Below are 24728 nucleotides of genomic sequence, written 5' to 3'. Positions count from 1 at the left end.
ACCTCTTGGGTGCAACAACTTCAGAAATGTGATAATCTATACTGTTGAATGTGCACTTTGTCATGATAGTAGCAAATTGTTCACAATAGCACTCATGAGCCACTTAATTAGGAGAACAATTTGTACGGAACGGATTCATCATCATTGTGACGTTCAAGTTCAATAATATTTTACCATGTAAAGTAAAACTTACATAAACTAATCTATTATTGCAAGGCTAGCCCTAAGAATTTGGGGGCCCTAGGTGAGCCTTCGAAGTGGGGTCCTAAAGTTCCGATTCCGGTTCTATGTACACTGATTTGTATAAAAAAGAATTCACTAAATATATAAAAAATTCTATTTCCACATCAAATATCATTAAAAATTAAATATCAAAAGAAGATAAATATACAAATATTACTTAAACATTACACTGCTCATGTTTTTAGACGCAAATGTACTAAAAAAAACAATAAAACTTGATTGACGAGTATAATAAATTCAACAACACCAATTGTTTCTCTTGTGTTTTTTCTTTCTAAAATCAACATCACACTAACGAATCGAATATTAAAATAATCCATGGAATAAAGTTATTGAAAAGCAAAATATAAATTCAAAGTTTTGATTACCTTACAGTACAATCTTCAAGACCATGTGATAGTTGGTTTAAACATTCGATAGAAATGGAGAGAATGAGAAGATGAAGAAAAAAAAGTTGCAAAGGGACTTGAGTTTTATAACTTTATATGCATTTGGACAGATGGATTGGTAGTAAATTTGAAAAATAAGAAAAATATAGTAACTAAAAGGCAACTCGGTGTTTCGAACTCAACACTCCAAAGAAAAATGAAGCCAAACATTTCCACTAAACTAACAAATGAATTATGATATTTCTTACTTTTTCTATATTTATTTGTTAATTACATGATATAAAAATATTTTGGTGGTCCCTCCGAAGTGGGGGCCTTAGGTGGGCGCCTACTTGGGCTACCCTTAGGGCCGGCCTTATATTATTGGACTGAAATACCACATAATAGTGTACCCGTTCTATATAAGTGTTTTTCATTACCCAAGACAATGCTAGGGAGATTAACTGTGTAGACAAAATTTTGTAAACTAAATGATATGAAAGTTGATGATTATATTATAGATAATGCTAGCGAAACTAAATTTGGAGACAAAATTTGCAAATTAAATGATGTGTAACCAATAAGAAGGAGCACATATATTAACGCTTAAGTAATAAACCAATAATTAACTTCTATGTTCTTTAGTTTATTAAATTTTGTCTACAAATTTAGTCTCTCTAGCATTACTCTTACATTATTACTTAAGCGTTGATAAACGTTCTTATTAGCATTACCCTACTAACAAATCTACTGAAAATTTGTATTGTTCGGTAAAACTCAAACTTCGGAAAAATGGCATTAAATTCAACTGACCAACATTGTGTGTTATAAATCATTTTTTTTAAGCCCCACCATAGTCAGAGAGATTTTCTGGTCTATGGAGAACATGGTTTGGTATACAAGTGATTTGATATTTTAAAAAAATATTCAACTACTTTTATTATGATATTTGATGTATTCGGTTGTATTTTAGGTAAAAAATAAATTTCTCACCACAGTCAAAAGAGTCTTCCAAAGCATTTACAAGCTGACGTGGCTATAACTATCATAACAGAAACAAAATATCTCTCTTAAATAAATCCTCCCTCCAAAACCTCAAGACTTCAAAAACAAAACATTCTTTCATTCCCTCTCTGTTTCTGCGACGGAGATCAACTATCCTGTCAATAATCCCAGTATCCAGATGAACCAGCTGGACCAAGACGCCGGAGAGCTTCTTGAATCTCCATACCCCCTACCCATGGAGTCTCTACTCTCAACCATCATCCTCCTCCCCATAAACAGCCCCCTTGCCCAACAAAAACGAGACCTCCTTCAACACTGCTCTTTCCAATTCACCGATGCCCTCTCCCTTAAGCTCTCCCAGATCTCCAGCTCCTCCCACTACCCCCGAATCCGTCGCAAATCACTGAAACTCCTCTACGATCTCCTCACCGACCCCGCCGTTCCCCAAATTTCACTCATGACCCTCAACGGCCTAAAATCCCCGCTCTTGTCCAGTTTTCGACCCAGGACCGGACAACCCATGTCTCAAATTCTGCCCGAAATCGTCGCCATTGTCGCTTCTCGAATCTTCAGCGACTCCGACCAGCTGTGGGAAGAGCTCCTCGACTATGTTTACGTCTCCATTACCGGCTCCAACGTCACTCAAGAAGTCCAAGAAATGGGATTCAGGGTACTCAGCAATCTTCCAGAGAATCTTTTGAATCGGTTGATGCCGGGATTCGATTTTCTTTGGGCGAAAATCTTGCACCGTTTGCGAGATTCCTCTGATTTGGATTCCTGGGCGGCGGCGATCCAGGCGGCGTCCAGATTTCTCAAGATTTTGCCGTATTTCTTGGGGGCCGCCCGCCTTGGAATGGCCATGTCTACAGTGGTCAATTCGACACACAATTTGGCCACGAAAGTTGACCCGAGAAACGCAACGGTAGCTCAGAGGTTCCTCGAGTTTATAACCCAAATGGTGACTAAAACGCAGCCGAGACTCTTGCTCGACCGATTAAACTACGTGTTGGAATCAATGCTGATGATCGCGGAGTCCTCGGTGGCCACGGTGATCAGAGAGGGCGCAATCAGAGTACTTAAAAAGATCGACGAATCGAACAGAAGGATTATGAGTCGTCAACTCGAAAGATTGGATCGTGTGAATTTGGATGGGTTTTTCTGCAGCCTGATGAGGGTGCTTGTGGGGGCTGCAAATGTCGAGAAAAACAAGAGCACTGTTCTTGCGAAGTATTTTATGGACCGGCTTTCGACTATGCACGGAGGGAAGATTTTTGCGCGTCATGTTCGGAATCAGATCGGAGTTTTTGCGGTGGCTCAGGAATGGCAGAAACGCCATGCAGGGCTTGTTACTATTTGTGCCACGGCTGATGCGTGTGAAGAGGTATATTTTGATTGGAGTATTTTATCATTTTTTATTTTTATTTTTACAATTTTGTGAATTCGAAAAAAGAGATAATAAGTGTAGTAATATTCGTGATTTACTTTCTTCACTTGGTATAATGACATTTAATCTTTGTTTTTCGGAAGTGTGTTTTAAGTTCAGTTTTCATTGACGGAAGTTTATCGTAGTAAAATTTTCATTTATGGGAGTTTGTTGTAAACAATTTTCGTTGACGGGAGTTTGTTGCGGTTCAAATCTCATTAGCCGGAGTTTGTTCGCTCTGTAGTAAAAGGGCAATAATGGACACTGAAAAATATTATTGGGCCTTGTCGTATTTATCAAAGAATTTAGGGTTTGTTTCTATAGTGGTGTTGTAACTATTTATACATTCATTTTTACTTCTCGCACACATTTTGTAGATTTTGTACTTTCATTTTTTTCAAATCATTCGATCAACGGTTTGGAAATTGAGAAAGATATGTGAAAAGTAAAAAGAAATGTGTAGATAACACCGGTAAAGAAATTTTTTTTTTTTGCTGATTTTGTAAAAGCGTAGAATTGCCATTAAAAACTTATTTGGAAACTTGAAGTTCATCTTCTAGAGAGAAGTGAGCTAGCTACTAATTTGGCATATTTGGATTTTGGATTTATTTATTTTTTTAGTTGATTGTGGTAAATGGTGATTGTGTTGTCACAGGTTATGAGAAACCATGTTGAGGAATTGGCAACAATAGTTGTAGATGGCCTAAAAGATCTTCACCGTCAAGTTCGTTGTGCTGCCACCGATGCCATTAAGGCACTCAGTGTGAACTTAGCACCCACATTACATGAGCATTATCATCGCAGGATTCTACTTCTGCTAACTGAAATGCTTAAAGAAAAGAAGGACACCGTATGGGTAATAATATTTTCATTTTACCAATTTGTTGACACCTTTAGCTCTTTCGATTGTTTTTATTCCCACATGTGTATGATTTACTTGATGCTTCTATGCACCAATTATTCACCTTCAGGGGAAAGCTATTGATGCAATTCGTTTCTTCAGCAATGGCTGCACACCCGATAATTTAGAACCTTACTTGCCCCGGTTAGTGGAGGCACTGCTTGCACATCTTAAGGTATGAACTCAAATTTCATCAAATTTAATGAACTCCTTGTTCTTTATCCAGCAGACGAATCTGTTCAGAATGCTTATATCTAGTTTTCTTTGATTTGTGCATATTCAGAACGGGAATACAACTTTACAATGGGGGGTTTTGGCAGCTCTTGGAGTACTTGCAAGCTCATCGGAGGTATTCCTTGATATCTGTTTTAGCACAGCTGGCCGTCGTGTTTTCTGATTTTTTTTTTCTCGTTTAAAAACATTGGTCTAACCATGTTATATTTGTGCCAGCAGAACCGCTTTGATATTTACTATCGCCACACCATGGATGCCATTAAACTTATCTTGTTCGGTGTGGCTAATGCATCTACGAAATTGCTCCATGCCCATTGTCTGGGGTGCATTAGTTATATTGCAATTGTTGTTGGAAAGGATACATTTGCAAATGATGCTGACGAGGTAATGGTTCCTTAGAATTTTCTTCTGTGACAGCAACTACTATGTATAGTTGACAATTATACTGCAGACGATTCTAGACATGTAATAACACTTGAAGAAAGTAGAATTTCATTCACTGATAGACCTTTTGAATTGATAGAGTTTTTTATTTTTCAATGTATTCCGTGCAAGGTTATGGGAGCTCTTATCTCGCTGCAAGGATTTCTGCTGGAGACAGACCACATGTTAAAAGTTTCCATCTTCCAGGTAATTTTAATCATATTTTATCCTGGAAATTATGCCAATCAAATATATGAGTTTCCCCTTGAGTATATACTTATGTTTTATCTTATTTTTTTTGCAGGTGTTGGCGAAACTCTGTAGGCTCCTAGGGGATGACTTTTTAATCTATGTTGACGATCTGATGCCTAGCTTGATTCAGTCTGCTCAGACTAAAATCAATAAAGAAGTCAACCGAAGGTATAGCATTCGCTTCTCAACTTATCTGCAGCAAGTAGAAGTGTTTATCATTACCGAGATAAGACATCAAACTATACTAATATCTTAAGGTTCATGTCACAAGGGAGAAAGCTTTGGCCTGTAAATTGCTATTCTGCTTCACTAGACAGTTTAAGGGAAACTTTTTGCCTTGGATCAAACAGGTTGGTTGTAATTAATTAATGGGGATTTTTGTTAAACAATTATCTCAGCGGTGTTTGAGTGGGATTTGAAATTGTTCAGGTTACTCCGGTTTTGCGTCCACTTCTTCACTCTGATCTACATTTTGAAACTCGAATGGAAGCTATTTCAGGTACTAGTTTGAATTGCAATTTGTGATTCCTCTTTGGTGCAATGAGCTTTTCTCGTGACAGTTGTTACCTTGTCTATCTAGCCATGCCAGTCCTATTGCGTTTAGCTATATCTCAAGAAGTTATTTTGGAAGATATCCAGGAGGAGCTTATCTACTTTATAACAGCATTAGTAAGAAACTTGGAGGTGAGTCTTCCAACTGTAAATAATAATGTCGGGCAGTATCATTTTCGGTTCATTATATTCTTTGTAGTTGATGTAATTAAATTTCAATCCACTATTACATCTCAGGAAAATGACGCAGAAATTTCTGCAAGAGTGTTAAATTCTCTAAAAGAGTGCATAAAGGTTTGTCATATTTTTACTTACCAAAACTTCACTATCACAAAGATCTTTTCTCTTCCTCTTTATGCTGTGCCACCAGATTGCGGCTTACCATATAAGCAATACTGAGGCTTTGGACTGATAGTCAGTGATGCAATTTTACAAGCACCGGATTTTCCTGTCACAGGTCTCTGGCCGCGTTTTGACTAATATACATGTCAAGTTTGTTGTGGATGGGATACTGAAAATCCTGAACGAAAACTCATCAGAAAACGAAATACAAGAAGCAGAGGGTTTTGAAATTGGACCGCAGGAAGAAACCCGTAATCGTGTATGTTTCAAAAGTTTTTTTCTCTATTTATCTTTTTATTTTTCTTTCTTTCGAGTTCTTCGTATGCTTTGTAAAATTTAAACCATCATTGTGTTACATACTCTACCTTTTTGTTATCTACAAGAAAAGCTAGTTAAGGAAGCAAACAGACAGGTAGAAAATTCACTTTTAAATTATGGTTCATAATGTTGAAATGGGTTTTCCATTATTGCCTGAAGCTTCTGGTTTCTCTTGTTATAAGGTTTCACGTTGCTTTCTAATGTTATACTAAATGCAGGGTGATGATCATACAGTTAATGCAAAAATTGTTGTGTTTCTGTTCAACTATTTTGTGCAACAAAGCCAAGAACCTGCTTCTAAGTGAGTGCATTTTCCTCGATTATCCAGTGTCTTCTGTAGGTTTTTTTTAAGATACATATTTCATATTTGGTGGACAGATACTGTTCTATATTCCTTCCATTCCTCTTGAGAGCTTGCAAGGATCATGATCCATGTGTTAGACAGGTGCTATTCGTCTTTGTCCTCCCCATGGATATGGTACTCTCTAATGCTTCAATGACCTTATGTTTTGCTTTCTCATTGCAGCAAGCTGTACGCGGAATTGGTACTTGTGCAGAGTTTGGCATTAATGAATTCAAACCTTTCGCTGAAGGTAGCTTCTTCCCATTCTTTTATTTTGCCAAGGGTTATAAATTATAGTCACTTTTGGTTAATGTGGGATCCCATGGACTTCCTTTAGAGGCTGCCAAAAGTCTGGATTCTGTGATTAGACATCCAGGCACATCAAGCTCAAACAATCCAACGGCACATGTGATTGCTGTGTCATCTCTTGGGAGAATATGTGGGTCTTATTTCAAGAGTATTAATGCTCCTCAGGTAACTGTCTCGTCCATCTTTTCCCACAAATATGCTTACCTTTTCACTCTACGGACACAGTTTCAATTTCTCCCTTCCTTCTCTAGGACACATTACTATATTCTTTGGTTACATAAATTACACGATGTTGTGTGTTATCTCTAAGAATATTGCAAAGGTACATATTCTTTGGTTACATCATATGTCAATGTATACACCCACATTATAGGACACATTACTATATTGTGAAGAACAAGTTAAAAAAAAAAAACGACACCATTATGCTTTTCTCAAAAGGAACTTTAGCGTAAAGGTTGAGTGTCAACAGATTTTATTGTGTGATTTAGTTTGGCTGCTGATCTCAAGCGGCTATTATCAATCAAGTTTCGATGTTGCAATTGCAAAATGAAATTTGGGTCAAAAAAATTATTTCTTTGCGAAATACGAAAATATATGGGAAAACTGTACTATGCTTTAGGATATCTGCACAGTTTGTTGTTCTTCAAGCACGTTGCTCCCACTATGAATTTATGGGTTGATTCTCAATATGTTGTTATTTGATTCTACTTGTCAGGTTGTTGGCAAATGGTTGGACTTCTTACCACTGAAAAATGACACCACTGAAGCCAAACTCGTACATGCACGACTCTCTGCAATGATTGAAGAGTAAGCAATTTTCGTTATACACGTTGAACATGTAGATTGCTCCTAGTTCAACCATATCACTTTCTTCTTTCAAGTTTCAAGTACATGTGATCATTGCTTCGTCCTTAACATGAAATTGAATTTAGTTTGCAAATTGTATTGAATTTCAGGTTTCACGACATTCTTTTGGGCGTTAACAGTCAATATAAGTCTAGGATTTTGGAGATCTTTGCTCAGGTAAACTCTTATCGAGTACTTTTTTTTGTTTCCAGGGAGCATTTCCTTTTATTAAAGGACGTTTGAAGTCCTCTTTGCGGCTTATGAAAAGTCTATACAGAATGCCGTTACTGCTTCCTGTGATAAGATGCACAATTCGGGCTTTTCGTGACATATAAATATAATTTGTAGGTTGTAGCTGACGGTGATAATCTTGCAACAAAGGAAACTGTTAACAGGATGGTTGTTCAATTAGTCCAGAGTAGCAAGCCATGAACGCCTCTGCTGTAAATTCAGGTTCTACTTGGCATTACATCCGCCCCGGCATTTTTCCTTTTCTTTCTAGGCTGTTTTAGCTGGTTGGGATACTGAGATTTCTCTTGTAATGTTGTGTCGTAAACTTGTAATATGTACAAGTCCCATTCTTTTGTACAGGGTCTTTTCTTCAGCATCAATGAGTAAAAAGAGGTGAAGATAATGATATTGGGCAGAAGTGTGATATACATGTACTTACCTATTTTTAAAATATACTTCCGGTTTCAGTATACATTTTACTGATTCGTTAAATCGCACATTTTTAAAACTCCCGTACCATACACGTACTTTTCACTACTAAACGTTATTTTACTCATTTTTTAATAATACATATTAAATACAGTATGTTTTACCCCATTTAAGAGCAGCTCCAGCCATGGGAGTTGCCCGGGGGACAGGGGAGAGGAAAGGGCCCGAGGCCCTGTGAATCAACTCCAGCCTTGAAGAGCCCGAGCTGGTGAGAATGCCCGAGCAGAAGGCCAGTCAACTTTTGACAGCCCGTGAGCCCGAGCTCCAAACCCTTTTTTTATTTTTTTCTATCAGGCGCATGCACCCCACTCGCGCGTGGGGGTGCGTCGCCCGATAGCTTTTCAGAAAAGCAGTCCACCTTTGCAGTGGTCTGAGTTACCATTGGGAAGCCACATGGCTTCCCACGGTCCGTTCGATCTCAACGGCTCCTTAATTTGGACCGTTGGATCTCAACGGTAAAAAAAAAAAAAAAATCTTATTTAATATCAACCGTTCGATCTGAGATCAACGGTCGATATTAATATGCTTTATAAATAAAGAAAAAATAGTTTTAAAATTAAGAATAGTTACTGTTGTGACACGTGGCACAATCTGGAGTGTTGGAATTCAAAATTTTTAAAATCCAACAGCAGAGATTAATTATTTGAATAAAAATAAAAAAAAAATGGAAAAAATCAGAAAAAAATGTAAAAAATCTGAAAAAAATTTGTAAAAAATTGTTTTTACTTTTCTATAAATACCACTTCTTCTCCATCTACCTTACACCACAATTTCATATTTTCTCAACTACTTTCAATCAAATTCCTATATTTCTCTCAAAGTTTCAATCCAATTTTTTTTCCCACAAAATGACTACTGATGCAGGTACGAATTGGTCGCTTCTTGAAGATGTTGCGTTGTGCACTAGCTGGGTTGAAGTTACTCATAATTCCCTTACGGGTAATGAGATGCAGTTGCGAGAAATGTGGAGTTTAATTCATACCAAATTTCTTGAGCAAATGAGTGGGAAAAGAACCAAAGAATCGATGTCCAGTCGTTGGAAAATACTTAGCCATTCCTTTAGTACGTGGAGAGATGCCTTGACACAAGCTAGTAGTAATGTTCAAAGTGGGGCAAATTATGCGGATGAGGTAAGAATATATTATAATTATTTGTTTGTATTATTATTTTGTTACCTAATTTGATTATAATTATTTGTTTGTATTATTTATTTGTTACCTAATTTCATTATTATTATTATTTGTTTGCATTATTTATTTGTGACCTAATTTCATCATTATTATTTGTTTGCATTATTTATTTGTGACCTAATTTCATTATTATTATTTGTTTGTATTATTTATTTGTTACCTAATAATTTCATTATTATTATTTGTTTGTATTATTTATTTGTTACCTAATAATTTCATTATTATTATTTGTAGCAACTTCAAGCACAAGCATGGTATGCTGCCAAAATCAAATCAAGAAACAAATCATTCAACCGGTGGGAATGTTGGAATATTGTTAAAGATTGTCCTAAATTCAAAGTTGTGCCTGTTGGTCCAGAAGTATGCATGAACAACATCTCTCTACACAGCACCTTTGTACACATTACCCCTCCACACTCTATACCCGATCATGGCTCCCATGTTGATGAAGAAGATGGAGAAGAAGTGCCTGAAACGCTCATTCCTGAACAAGTGTCGGGGTCGACCTGTCACATCCCGGCCCGGGGTGGATCACTTCCTGGGCCTGCACCACCACCGTAGCACGATATTGTCCGTTTTGGGCCCCGACCATGCCCTCACGGTTTTGTTTCTGGGAACTCACGAGCAACTTCCCAGTGGGTCACCCATCCTGGGAGTGCTCTAGCCCCCTTCTTGCTTAACTTCGGAGTTCCTACGGAACCCAAAGCCAGTGTGCTCCCAAAAGGCCTCGTGCTAGGTAGGGATGAGAATATACATTTAAGGATCACTCCCCTGGGCAATGTGGGATGTTACAATCCACCCCCCTTAGGGGCCCGACGTCCTCGTCGGCACACCACGGCCAGGGTTAGGCTCTGATACCAATTGTCACATCCCGGCCCGGGGTGGATCACTTCCCGGGCCCGCACCACCATCGTAGCACGATATTGTCCGCTTTGGGCCCCGACCACGCCCTCACGGTTTTGTTTCTGGGAACTCACGAGCAACTTCCCAGTGGGTCACCCATCCTGAGAGTGCTCTAGCCCTCTTCTCGCTTAACTTCAGAGTTCCTACGGAACCCAAAGTTAGTGAGCTCCCAAAAGGCCTCGTGCTAGGTAGGGATGGGAATATACATTTAAGGATCACTCCCCTGGGCGATGTGGGATGTTACACGACCCGTTATCCAATTAGGCCTCAAGGTAAGAAGGCTTCAAAGAGGAAATGGAGTGCTTCCAAGAATGATTATGGAAAGTACATGCAAGAACTTGCTCGTCAAGGTGAATTGACGTTGGCGCGGGAATTGGCGAAATATGAGGCTGAAAAGGCTAGAGATGAGGTAAAAGCTGCAGCTATTCAACAAGCATTTCAAGCTGAACAGAGGGAAAAAGAGCTACTTAGGCAAGAAAGGGAGTTGCTTAGAGAAGAAAGAATTGCACAACGAGATCGTGACATTATGAACACGCGTTTAGAATGGATGTCTCCAAATTCTAAATATTTTTGGCAGTCGGAGAAAGCGGATGTGGTGCAAATGAGGCGTGCAAGAGAAGCGAGATCAAGACAAGATGGTCCTAGCACAACAAGAGAAGATGATCCTAGCACCACAGATTGGTTAAGTGATGATGAATAGGGTACTTTTTGTAATCGGAGCCCATAGTTTTCCAATCACTTTGGGTTGTAATTTATTATTTATGTTGTTTCCATTTTATTGAAGTTAGTACTTTATTTAAAGTGAGAGTACATGTATTTAATTTCGTAATATATTTATCCTAATAATAGAATCTTTATTCATCAAATTGTTCACGTATAATGAAATTATAAAGCACACCAAATAAAACTAAAAAACTCACCAATTGGAATTACATAAACACACTAAATAAAATTACATAAACATACGAAATAATAAAAAACTCACTACAAAAAACACACCAAATAAAATTACATAAACATATCAAATAATTCACACTAAATAAAATTACATAAACATACGAAATAATAAAAAACTCACTACAAAAAACACACCAAATAAAATTACATAAACACACCAAATACAAACAAACATACTAAATAAACTTATGTATCTTCAGCTTGTTTCAATGCCCATGGTGCTCTATCAAGTCAATTTGCCGATCATTGTGCATAAATGACCTTTGAAGTGCAGTATATTGTTGAATGACCATTTCATTGTAACGTCCATCCCTTTCTAATGGCTCGTGTTGCACGGGTTCTTCGGTGGCATCATGTGCACAATATATTCTTGTTCTTAAATTGTTCATCGTGTCTGGCTCTGGCTCATATTCATCAACCGCATCATAATCGAACTCATCTTCCACAATCATGTCGTGAAGAATGACGCACGTCATCATGATGGATCGAAGTGACTCTACATCGAACATTCTGGCAGCACACCTGACGATCACCCAACAAGCTTGAAGGATACCAAAACAACGCTCCACATCCTTCCTGCACCCCTCTTGACAGCTTGCAAAGTGTTTTTCCTTTGCACTTCACGGACGTGGCACTGTTTTGACAAATGTTTCCCACCGTGGGTAAATGCCGTCAGCTAGGTAGTATGGCCCATCGTACCTACGTCCGTTGATGACGTACGTGACTTTTGGTGCCTTTCCTTGTAGGACGTCGTTGAACACTGGGGATTGGGCAAGGACGTTGAGATCATTTTGAGCCCTCAGAACCCCGAAAAATGCGTGCCATATCCATGTATCAAAAGATGCCACTGCCTCCAAAATGATAGATTTTGCTCATTTTCTGTCCCCATATGCGCCTTGCCATGCACTTGGACAATTTTTCCATGTCCAGTGCATACAATCGATGCTTTCTATCATCCCAGGAAAACCTCGCATCTCGCCCTTCTTCAGAAGCCTTTGCAAGTCCATGTGAGTAGGTTTTCGGAGGTACTCAGGGGTGTACAAAGATTCAACTGCTCTGCAAAACCTCATCAGGGCCTCAAGAATGGTTGATTTCCCCATCCTCGTTATCTCATCCACTTGGTCTGCAGATGCTCCATATGCAAGCATCCGCAACGCAGCAGTGATTTTTTGCTCAGGCAGGAGACCCATAACACCACAAACATTCTTCTTTTGCACAAAGTAAGAATCATGGTTGCAAACATCAGTCATGATTCTGTTGAACAAATGTTGTTCCATTCTAAAACGGCGTCTGAAGTACGTATCAGGAAATGCACTGTTATGGACAAAGTAATCGTCCAACAGCTCTTCACCCCGTTGTTGCCTGCTTCTATCAAGGTTTCTTGAATGGCTGGGCCTGCATATCTGAGTAACAGTCTGGATGACTCGACGGGAATGTAAGGCTCTGGCCATTCTTATTTCGTCATCTCTCCTTCTACGCTCCTCATCCTCTTCCATCTCATTTTCGGCTATCTGAAGGTTGAACATTCCTTCATATTGGTTAAACAATTCTTCCTCTTGCTGATCGATTTCCCACATCATCCTTGATGAAGAAGAAGACATTGTAAGGATGGATGGTGAACAAGAAGCAGAAACTATGAATAATGAGATAGAGATGTTGAGAAAATTGGTGTGAGATTTGTGAGGATGGATGGTGGATTAGATGGACGATTCAGAAAGGATTGGATTGTAGATGAGGCCACATGGCATGTCGTCATTCGTTAAAAATTTGATCGAAATATATCCTCAAAGATTCTGAAAAGATAATGACACGTGGCACGATCATATTGGATAAAAATCTTATCGAAATCGATCTCCAATAATTATCTTTTCGGATAATGACACGTGGCGCAATTTTGAACGAGTTAAAATCCGATCGAAATCTATCGTCAAAGATTCTCAAAAGATAACGACATGTGGTACCATGACATTGGATAAAAATCTTATCGAACTCCATCGCTAAATAATTGTTTTTTTTTTATAAAATGACACGAGGCGCAACAAGAACGATTTAAAAAATCTTATCCGAAATTACAAATAATTTTATTTTGTATTATTTAAACAAACAAAAAAACTAATATTTTATTGCCTATTGCGAGGGGGGAGGGCTCCAAGGGTGGAGACGCAAATGGCAATTACTGTTCATTAATGGCAGTTACTGTTCATTAATGGCAGTTACTATTCATTAAAGGTAGTTACTGTTCAATAGGGTGGATTCAATAGTGGATTGCCAAGGGGGAGAGCTCCATGGGTGGAGTTGCTCTAATGGACTTGGTACACAAAAATGAAGCTCCGTCCAGAAACAGGCCAAGTCCAATATTAAGATATATAGTGTGGAAGCCAGACTTGTGGCCAGGGGAGGGTGAAATGCCTTTGTGAGTCTTCCTGGCTCTCGGAAGGGGTGGATAATTGTGGCTTGCCACCAGTTATCCATTTTAAAAAAAAATATTAAGATATATACAAACCTTGTTTCATCTCTTTTCACCGAATATAGGGTACTTTTGTTATAAAAAAAGAGTTCGGATTTAATGCTACATGTGTTTTCGCTCTTAAATTTGATTTTCACAACTATTTTTATTTTCAACTTATACATTTATTTTCCGTATAACTCAGTACTAAGTACAAATAAAGAAGCAGATGGAAAGCATTCAGGCCTATGCACCTTTGTGCAGGTTCAATCCCTATCGATTCCCCTTCCCCCTAACAATAAATTTCTAACCTACTAACGCAACTAATGAAAAATATATTAGGCCCTTTAGACCATCTCTAACCCTTAGGCTAAAACCTAAAAGTTTTAGCCCAGAAAATTTAGGTTTTAACCCAGAAACAATTTTTTTGCTCCAACCCTTCTAGGTTAAAATTTATCCCCAGATCATTAAAGAATGAATTTAGGCTAATTTTTTTCTTAAAGTAACTATTTTAAAAGAAAAAAAAAATTATGTAGACTATTCTAATTTAATTTTATGAACATTTTAACCTAAAAATATTTAGATTTCAATAAATATTGAAAGACTTATTATATTAACACTCCACAAATTGTTGAATAAACCTCACATACTTAATACACATCACATTTGCTTTTTCACTTATAAATTATCTTAATACACCCCACATACTTCCCCATAATACCCTCACACCCCATTCTCAATATACACCTTATATTTTCTACATACACCCCACATTTCTCAAATCTTATAACACTCATTTTTAATTTTTAGGAACTAAATCTAAACATTTGAACGTTTAGTTTGTTGAATGATTTCAAATTATATGAACGTTTAGTTTGCCGAATGATTTCAAAATGAATGATTTGAAAAATGTTTAGATTCATTTGAACTTTTTCAATAATAATAATAGTAATTTCAAAGCTACCATGTTGTTTCCATTTTCTTGTGCATATTTCGGTCGAACCAATTCGAATTGCAAGAAAACATCTTAGTATAGTGCAAGAAAGCACCATTAAAATTCACTACTGCCGAGTTGAAAATCATCATTAAAAAAAAGTCTTGTTTTTTAAAATGTACTCTCGCCTGGCAATCAATATATTTCAGTTCAATTTCTGAAACATAACTCAGTCATAATCAAGACAGATCGTTTCGGTGGTGGCTATATTATTTAGTCCTAGTAATAGCTTTAATTGTTCCACACGATCTTGGTTGTGGCGTAAAGGTGTTGAGCGTTCTGCAAGAGTATGCCAATTTTGTGCAACCGGTGGCATGGGATGTCCTAGTGCCAAATGTAGCTGTACAAAACAAAAGGAGTCAATTAAATTTCAAAAACAACATTCCATGTTGCAAAAAAAGTAACTCAACTCTCAGTACTTGTATAAAGTGATTGTCATTGACTAAACCAATAGCAATCTCAGGAAGATTTGTGGCCTCATCATCTCCTAATACACATAAAGGTAGGAATGAAAGGCATTGCAAACGGGATAAAAAAATCACCACTACACAATAATGTGGTTTCATTGGTTAGGGTTTTGTTCGACAATGGAGGGTGGGAAGGGTTTTGATAGTTGAAGAAGAGAAATAATACGCTAAAAGTGATTTGAGGTGTATTTAGAATTAAAAAAAAAAAACCTAATAAGGTCAAAATTGTCATTGCATAGTGGGGTAAATAAGTCATTTAATATTAAATTTTAATGTGGGGTGCATTCAACATTTTGTGAGGTGCTAATATAAAAAGTCTATTGAAAGATCACTAATCGACACCATGAAACTCGTGAAACACTATGAATGAATAAGAAACATGACACGCCACAACTCTGATATCCTTAAATATTAGGGTAGGCACGTGCTGACCGACACCTGAAAGGGTGAGTGCTAACCCCCTGTTTTAAAAACATATATAATACTACATAATAGAGTTTTCTAAAAACCCTAGCATGCCACGAAATTGTTCTTAAAACAAGTATGAGTAAAACCATGCTCAATAACGATGCAATCATCGCCCGAAGGTAAATTTATAAATCTCATCAATACTGTACTCTCTAGGGTATCATAGTCACCCGAAGGTAGTACATGTTCATCACCAAAGGTGAAGCTGTACGACAGTGGGTTACGCCAATAAAGAAACATGGTAAGCCCCATCACCTGAAGGTGAAGTTGTACGACTCAAGGTTACGCTGAAGAAGGAATGCATAACATCACACACGCTGACACTAGCCTCGGGCTAGTGAAGCTGGAGGTATATCATCAATATCATTAACTCCTCATTCGCCAGAAGGCAGTACCTGTCCATCACCCGAAGGTGAAGCTGTATAATACTAGGTTACGCCAGTGAAGAAATATGGTAGGCCCCATCATCCGAAGGTGAAGCTTTATAACTCCGGGTTACGCCAGAGAGGAACATATATATAAATATCCTCAATTGTGTCCTATGGCCATAGACATCTATACCCGTGTTGTGTGGATGTGCTGTATGATAACCCATTAGATAAGCACCGAAAACATATCTCAAAAACTCATATCAAATCCAGAGCTCAAAAGCTCAAAGCCTTATCTCATCAATCCATGATAGCACATATTCATAAAATTCGTAAAATTAATCATATTCGTGAATCCATAGAATTTCATATACGAAAATCCCATAATTTGTAACTCATATTTGAAAACTGTAATATAAGTCATATTCATAAGCCATAGAGTTTCATATAGGAAAATCTAATAATTCATAACCTTTCGTAAAACGTAAGTGCAATAAAACATAAATATCTCGTAAACCGTAAATATAGAAATTTGTAAAGCATAATATAAAACATATTCAAATCATGAAGTGTGAATTGAGTCACTTCCCATCGATGCACCTAAATACATATAGAGGCCATTTAGTAAAACTCTATTCAAACGGTCAAATTTGGGAAAACGGACATCGGATTTGGAATCAGGATGTTGAAATTAGCCTAGGAGAGGTCCTGACCGAAATCCAAAAAAGTCAACCCAAAAGTCAACGTTGACCGGTCAACAAAAAGTCAGGTCGAGTCAACGGGTTTGGACTTGGGTCTGATCCGGTTAGGGTTACTGGGCTTGGGTTGCTAGGTTGGGCCTGGGCTAGGATTAATGGGTTATTGGGTTGGGTTAGATCCAGTTAAAGCTGGTTGGGCCTGATACATGGCCTAAGGTTTGGGCAGGATTACTTAATTGGGCCCGCACTGATTTGGGTTGGTTTTAGTTTGTGGGTCGGGTCAACCCGATAAGACTCGCAGGTTGCACTTGCCAAATTTGATGAAGAGGAAGGCCAAAATTCGGTTGGAGACTTCCACATATCCATTTGGTTCCAGTTCTCATACAAAACTCACCATTTAAATGCCAAAATAAAGCTATGAGGATGGAGCTTCGAGTCATACCACTTTGATTCACAGTCGTGGCCGGAAAGTGGCGGGAATGCCCTGTAAACTCTCGGGTTCGTCAAAGAAATCTGGAAAAACTCCCATATACGTTCTTTGCGTTTACATGTCACAAAAACTCTTAAAACTTCTAAAAAGTCATCCCACACCGCAATCCATAAGATTTAGGGTGCTCCTCGAACTTACCTTGGTTGAAGGTGGCAAAAACTCGCCAGAGTAGTATCCAAAACAGTGGGGATACCACTGTGCATTGAGAGAATGGAAGAGATTGACTTTTTCTGGTCGAAGATCATAACGGGGATGTCTTGAATGTGATGGGGTCGCCGAAGTGTGACCCACGGTGGGGTGGTCTAGTCGTTGCAGTGGTGCATGTGTGTATGTGTATGTCTGTTCACAGAGAATGGGTGAGGGAATGAAAGAGAGCTGAGATGAGAAATGAGAGCTGGGGGTGAGGGTGAGGGGACAAGGCACATGAATGGCAGAAAAATGGGAGAGGTAAAGAGTTCTAGAGAGAGAAAGAATGAGAAAATTATAGAGAAAGAGAGATAGGTCACAGGCAATGGAACACCCCAGAAAGTGGGGATGAATCTGCCACGTGTCACTCTAGGAGTGGCCCAAGGTGGAGAATATCTCAACTTGTAAAATTACCAAAATGCCTTCACCGTTTCAAGCTTCGTAAAACCTTCGTTACTGAATTACGTCCCACTTGTGTCCACGCGTCCGTAAAGACGGATGCTACAAGCGTACGCTAAGAAAATCTTACGTGACACGACAAGGTGGTCAACAAAAGTCAATGGTTTTGCCTCGAAGGCCATTTTTGTAAATTCTTGCTTTAAAATAATAAAAATTGTAACATTTGGGGACGGGTCGTTACAAAAAACAAAAAAGAACTTTTTTTTAATTACTTTAGCTGTTGATTTAAATTTGGACCATTAGATTTTTTTTTTACTGTTGGTTTTCATCAAATTAGATCTTAACCATTGGATTCAATGAATTTATAATATAAAACTAAAAAAAATATAGGAAAAATTAGTATCCGGTCCCTAGTTTCTAATGTTCATTGACTAAGACCTTATCAGTTTTTAGATTTTGATCAAAGTCCCTAGCATTAATATATTAATGAATTACATGTAAGTTACATGATTTCTATAATAAAAAATAGTAATTGATTTAGAGTTTTAATACTCACATCCTTATTAAACTCCTAATTAATTTTCAATTCAAACATTTCCAAAATATAAAAAATTATAATTATAATAAGTTTTGTACCCATTAAATTAAATTTTTAATTTTTTAATCTTATACGTACCCATTCTTGAATATACCAATTTGTTATATGAAAAATGTACCCTTTTTTTAATATAAAATGTACCCATATTTTTTTATATAAAATTCATTCAATCTTTTCTCTAATCTATTTTTTTAAAAACTTATATAGGTACATTCTATTTTGTTGATTTGAGAATGTATCCATGTCAAGTTTAATAGAAGAAATTTAATAATATCATATTTTTTTTTTTGAAGAATGTACCCATGTTTTGGTACAATAATTTTTTGGTTAGTTTTGATGAACGTACCCATGTATTATACACACACACACACGCACCCTATATATATATATTGGAGAGTGTTGATGCATAAAACCGGAGGGGTCTTGGAACAACGTAAATCCGACGGTGAATCTGCAAGAAAGTAAAGAACACAAGATGTATCGTGGTTCACCCTCAATGTTTGGGCTACGTCCACACTGATATTGTATTTCTCTGAGAGGATTGAGGGTGAGAGGGTGAGAGCTTCTGAAAGTGAGAGAGCTCTTCCTATGGCCTAAGAATTGGTCTCCCTTAATAAGGAGAGTGAGGGGTCCTTTTATAGAATAAGGGCTCCTCACTTATTACATGTTTGCCTCTTCATTTATTACATAATTACATTTGAGTCTCCCGAGTATTTATACGAGATCTAAATACGGATGCCCTAAGTATGGTACAAATAGTAGTCCCCCAAGTCTTCAGTCAAGAGAGTCTTTTGGCTGGAGACTTGAAATTCAGTCCATGTGTGGGCCGAAGTAACTATATGTTGTCTAGGATTGATACTCGATATGAGGCGGTGCTCAATCTGAAATGATGCTCAACTAGAAGTAGCACATGTTGCGAGGCTACTCTGTTTGTGGCTTATGTTGCCTTGGTTGGCTCGGCTTGTGGCGTTGAATGTGAGGGGGTCCCTTTTATAGAATAATGGCTCGCTCTTCAATACATAAATATGGGCTAGAGTTAATGCTCGCGGCGAGGCGGTTGCTCAGTAGGCGGCGATGCTCTCTAATGATGGTGAGGGAGTCCCTTTTATAGAATAAGGGCTTGCTCATCAACATATGAATAATAGGCTAGAGTTGATGCTCTCTAATGATGGTGATGGAGTCACTTTTATAAAATAAGGGCTCATTCGTCAATACATAAATAATGGGCTAGAGTCCCCCAAGTATTTTTCATGAGGCCCAGTTGAGGCCCAATATATGGTACATAATGTAGTCCCCCAAGTCTTCGGTCAATAGAGTCTACTGGCTGGAGACTTCAAATTGAATCCATGTATGGGCTGAAGTGGCGGTTGTTTAGAGGTGGTATTTGTATACTCTGCACTGAAGCTTTGTAGGTAAAGCTTTGCAAGTGAAGCTTTTGAAGCTGGAGCTTTGTAAATGAAGCTTTTAAAGCTAGAGCTCTGTAAATGAAGCTTTCGAAGCTGATTGACATGAGTGATGCTCATGAATGTTGACATGGGTGATGCTCATGAATGTTGACATGAATGATGGTCATGAATGTTTATGTATGATTGTCATAAGTGATGCTCATGAATGTTTATGTATGATTGACATGAATGATAGTCATGTATAATTTTGGAGTATTTGACGTACTTTTGATCACCTAGCGGGTGATAATAGCGGCAGACTGCCGAATAATTTTGGAGTACTGGGCATACTTTTGATCACCTGGTTGGTGATAATAGCGGCAGGCTGCCGAATAATTTTTGGAGTACTAGGCGTACTTTTGATCACCTGGTTGGTGGTAATAGCGGTAAACTGCCGAATAATTTTTTGTAGTACTGGACGTACTTTTGATCACCTAGTTGGTGATAATAAAAGGCCTGGCTCTTTTGGGCATATGGACCTTTGCCCTCCACATAACATTCCAACCCATTATTTTGGGCTTGTCCTTTTTTTATTTATTTTTATTATTATTACCCTATGATGGGGTTATACAAATGTCTCTGAAAGATAAGAAAAATAAATTACATCATTCAAAAAAGAACTGCTGGGACTTGGCGACAGCAAGATTTCTCCCTTCATATCAACCTCAACGGTCCAGCTGTTGGAAGAAAACTTCACGTGAAGGCAAGTTTGGTCAGTTGGCATGGTTTCTCATACTTTGATACTTTTGCATGTTCTCCGGATGGGTTTTTCAAAATGGGAATATGCATGATGAAGGGTCAGTATACAGCATGAGATCTAAACACCAACTGGTGTACACTAGCTGTAAAAGGTCAGTATACTTATCCAAGTGCTTTCCTCTTTCCTCTTTTTCCTTTATTCCACTTTTGCTTTTGTTTTCTCAGAAAATGGGAACATGCATGATGAAAGTGTAGGCATCTTCTTTGTTGCTTTTCATTTTTTGAATACTGAGGACCTCATTCTCTACCATTTTATCGACCAAACCCACCACCAGCACGGATTCATTTAGATTCACAACCTAAACCTTTCTTCCTTCATTTTCTTGTCTAACTTCTTCTAAACTTCTTCTGTCGCAGCAGCTGCAGTGAAGATGGTAATATCATCATGTGAATGAACATTAACGGCGGAGCTGACCACTGAAGTAAGATGGTCATGCTCAGCTCCCATAGCTTCCGCAGCCTCAGCACATTGAGCAGCTACCAACGTGGCGGCAGACGCCACTGCCATGTCAGTCTTCCCTACTTGATCGTTCTTTCCTGACCCCAAAACTCTGATGAATTCCTGAGCACTGCATGCAAATAAATATTCCCAGGTTGACCCTAGCCCATCGTGGGGCTTTGCTTCGGCAATCAACACATTCCCTATGTCCAAAATACCGATAATGGTGTCAGATCCATCAGCGGTAACTAATGAAACTCCGTTCGCGGCATCATGGTTGTTAGAGTTAAGATTTGAGTTGATTTTTAAAGCAGTTTGATACTTGAGGAAATCCCAGGAATGAGTAGTGTGGAGTTTCAATATGGGATCTAGAAAAATAGATATAACTCCAGGCTTTGAAGCATGGATCGCGCCTATTCATCCGAGAGACGAGCCGCAAATCTTGAAAAACCATGCTTATAAGTGTGCACCACTGCATTTGGTTTCCTTGTTACGACAGAATTGAAGAGCTGAGCATGATCATCCCTTAGGGATGAAATATCATCATCACTAGTTGTTGAAAAGGCGGCTGCATATCCCATATACACGATGTAAAGGCGGTCTCTCCGACTCACTCTCCCGGCATTCGAACGACATGAACGAAGATGTTTTTCATGCACATTTTGATATATCTCTCTCTTGTTCTTCATCTGTTCCACATACTCGGCCTTCTTCTTCCCCAATTGTTCCTCGATCTTTTTTAGCTCAGCCACCACAGTTGCCTTCTTGGTGTTTTCCCATGAACCGATGGCAGATAGTTTCTTGTGAGCTTTATTCTCTGCCTTTGATTTTTCACTTTCTTCTCATGCTCTGATAAGTGATAGCTTTTTTTTTTTCTGTTGCAACTCTTGCTAGCACAGCATCCCGATTGACGGAATCCTCATTGCTTTTCTCTTCTATAGCAGGTTCAGAAGTCTTCTCAACAATAGCAAGAGCTTTGGACTCGTCAGGCTCAGCCTTGTTTTCAGGAGGTGGTGGTGGAATTTCAGATTTGTCCTCGTAGGACTCAGGATCTTTTGGAGTTTCCACAACCGGCTTCTCTTCCTCCACCGGAGCCAGGTCGGAGCAGGTGGAGGATCTGAGGGTGACTGATGTAAGGACGACGTGAAGAGATGAAGTGAGAGAGAAAGTTGAAGAGTAAATTTCTAGAGAGAGAAAGTATTTGGTTTCCTGGGTTTTTTTGTGTGCAGATTTTGCAGATTCACGGCGGAGGTGAAAAAATGAAAGAGAACCGACACAACTTTTCGTATCGTTTCCCACAGACGGCGCCAAATGTTGATGCACAAAACTTGAGGGGTCTTAGAACAACTTAAATCCAACCGTGAATCTACAAGAAAGTAAAAAACACAAGATGTATTGTGGTTCACCTCAATGTTTGGGCTACGTCCACACTTATATTGTATTTCTCTGAAAGGATTGAGGATGAGAAGGTGAGAGTTTCTGAGAGTGAGAGCTCTTCCCATGACCTAAGAATTGGCCTCCCTTAATGAGGAAAGTGATGGGTCCTTTTATAGAATAAGGGCACTTATTACATATTTGTCCCTTCATTTATTACATAATTACATTTGAGTCCCCCGAGTATTTATACGAGATCTAAATACAGAGGCCCTAAGTATGGTATAAACAGAGAGTATAGTTCATCTTTAATATTTTTAATCCAATAAATTATGGGTTTTATTTAAAATCTCATTATATAAGCCCATCTCCAACCCTTGGCCTAAAACCTAAATTTTTTAGCTTTTAGCCCAGAAACAACTTTTCTGCTCCAACCCTTCTCACCTAAAATTTTAATAGACTATCCTAAATTAATTTTATGAACATTTTAACCTAAAAATATTTAAATTCCGATAAATTTTGAAAAATCACTAGATCAATACATGAAACTTATGAAACACTACAGAAGAATATGAAATCATGGTAGAGATGCATAAACACAAAATACATGAAACGCACAAAACACATATGAAGCACATATAAAAGACATGATAGAGATGTATAACACACCAAATATGTGAAACACATGGCACACATGAAATACATAACAAATGATAGAGATGTATAACACACCAAAACATGTGAAACACATGACACACACGAAACATAGACTAAATACATACAAAACACATGAAACGCATGAAACACAAACCTACACACATGAAAGGAAAACATTCAATCATCCTCTATATAAACACAAGTTGAATATCAAACCATTACATAACATATTCACCAATCTTTCAACTTTCAAAGTGTTTTTGTTTCCTAAAAATCCTTAATATCTCATTAATGGGTGATAAAAGAAGGCGTAGCAGGGCAATGCAGATGGCACAATACCAAGTAAGCCTTGACAATGTGGATGCAGAAATGAACAACGTAGAAGCTGAATTTGCAAACTTGCTTATGCAATATGAGCACCAAGCCGAATCTAGCCATCATGGTTTTGTTGTGGGGTGTTCATTTATGCAGCGTGATAAAGAAGAGTGTCATGATTGAATGATGAAATATTATTTTATGGAACGTCCGAGATATCATGCTCATGATTTTCAGAGGCTTTTTGGATGAGGAGAGAGCTTTTTGAAAGCATTTTGAATGCAGTTGTCAATTATGACCACTACTTTGCAAGGAAGATAAATGTCATAGGCCGACAAAGTCTTTCACCTCATCAAAAGCTCACATTTGCATTTCGGATGCTAGCTAATGGATGCTTTGCAAACTCAACTGACGAGTATTGCCGACTTGCGGAGACTGCTGCTATTAAGAACCTGAAGCATTTCTATAAGGTAATTGAAGCCATATATGGAGCCACTTACCTCCGCAAGCTAAATCGTGAATATTTGAAGAGGCTTCTACACAAGGCAGACAAAAAAGGGTTCCCTGGCATGATAAAAAGTCTCGATTGTATGCATTGAAGTGGAATAATTGTCCTACTGCTTAGGTTGGCCAATTCAAAGGTCGCCACAACAAGCCAACCATCGTGCTCAAGGTTGTGGCGTCTTACGACATATGGATTTGGCATGCATTCTTCGACTCTTTTTGGTCTTTTCCTCTGTTTGATGATATTGTCAATGGATGGGCACCAGAATTGAGGTACAAGGTAAATGGAAATAGGCATGAGCTAGGTTACTACCTAACTGATGGTATTTATCATAGTTGGTCTACCTTTGTGAAAAGTTATTCTCACCCCAATAGTGCGAAGAAGAAATTATTTTCGTAGAGGAAAAAGTCTTCCAGGAAGGATGTGGAAAGAGCATTTGGGATCGTATAAGCTCGATGGGCCATTGTTAGAGAGGTTGCATAATTGTGGCATACCGAAGACCTCCATTCAATCATGATGACATGCATAATTTTGCACAACATGATTGTGGAAGATGAGTGCGTCGAAATTGAAGAGGATTCTGGCGAAGATGTGGATGACGACCAACCAACACATGTGAGAGCTATGGCAATAGATGTTGAATATCTCGTTGCAACCACATATGAGACCCGACATGATAGAGTCACATTGAGTGAGTATTTGAGACGTTTAAATAGAATTCAAGCTTTTCAATGTCATGACACACTCCGAAATGATTTGGTTAAGCATATATGGCGCCAAGAAGGTGA

General features: G+C 38.2%; 2 protein-coding genes and 1 pseudogene across 2 annotated transcripts; 2 read left to right on the top strand and 1 right to left on the bottom strand.

The window, feature by feature from the left end:
• Positions 1-1649: 1649 nt before the first annotated feature.
• On the top strand, positions 1650-8201 carry LOC126611002 (uncharacterized). The gene is made up of 21 exons (XM_050279188.1): positions 1650-2997; positions 3695-3895; positions 4011-4115; positions 4224-4289; positions 4391-4558; positions 4730-4804; positions 4902-5017; positions 5121-5199; positions 5279-5348; positions 5430-5533; positions 5639-5695; positions 5859-6000; positions 6127-6155; positions 6280-6362; positions 6440-6506; positions 6588-6654; positions 6742-6878; positions 7432-7523; positions 7673-7739; positions 7911-8015; positions 8154-8201. The coding sequence occupies exons 1-20, from the start codon at positions 1795-1797 to the stop codon at positions 7992-7994; spliced, it is 3012 nt and encodes a 1003-aa protein (XP_050135145.1). The 5' UTR covers positions 1650-1794; the 3' UTR covers positions 7995-8015; positions 8154-8201.
• Positions 8202-9130: 929 nt separating this feature from the next.
• Positions 9131-10033, top strand: LOC126611972 (uncharacterized). Its single transcript, XM_050280269.1, has 2 exons — positions 9131-9412; positions 9707-10033. The coding sequence occupies exons 1-2, from the start codon at positions 9131-9133 to the stop codon at positions 10031-10033; spliced, it is 609 nt and encodes a 202-aa protein (XP_050136226.1).
• Positions 10034-21501: 11468 nt separating this feature from the next.
• LOC126611971 (remorin-like) lies at positions 21502-23254 on the bottom strand (annotated as a pseudogene).
• Positions 23255-24728: the final 1474 nt, after the last annotated feature.

Source organism: Malus sylvestris, chromosome 17, assembly GCF_916048215.2.
Source record: "Malus sylvestris chromosome 17, drMalSylv7.2, whole genome shotgun sequence".
NCBI lineage: Eukaryota > Viridiplantae > Streptophyta > Magnoliopsida > Rosales > Rosaceae > Malus > Malus sylvestris.
Note: the sequence above shows the minus strand (reverse complement) of the source record. Positions and strands in the feature narration are given on the sequence as shown.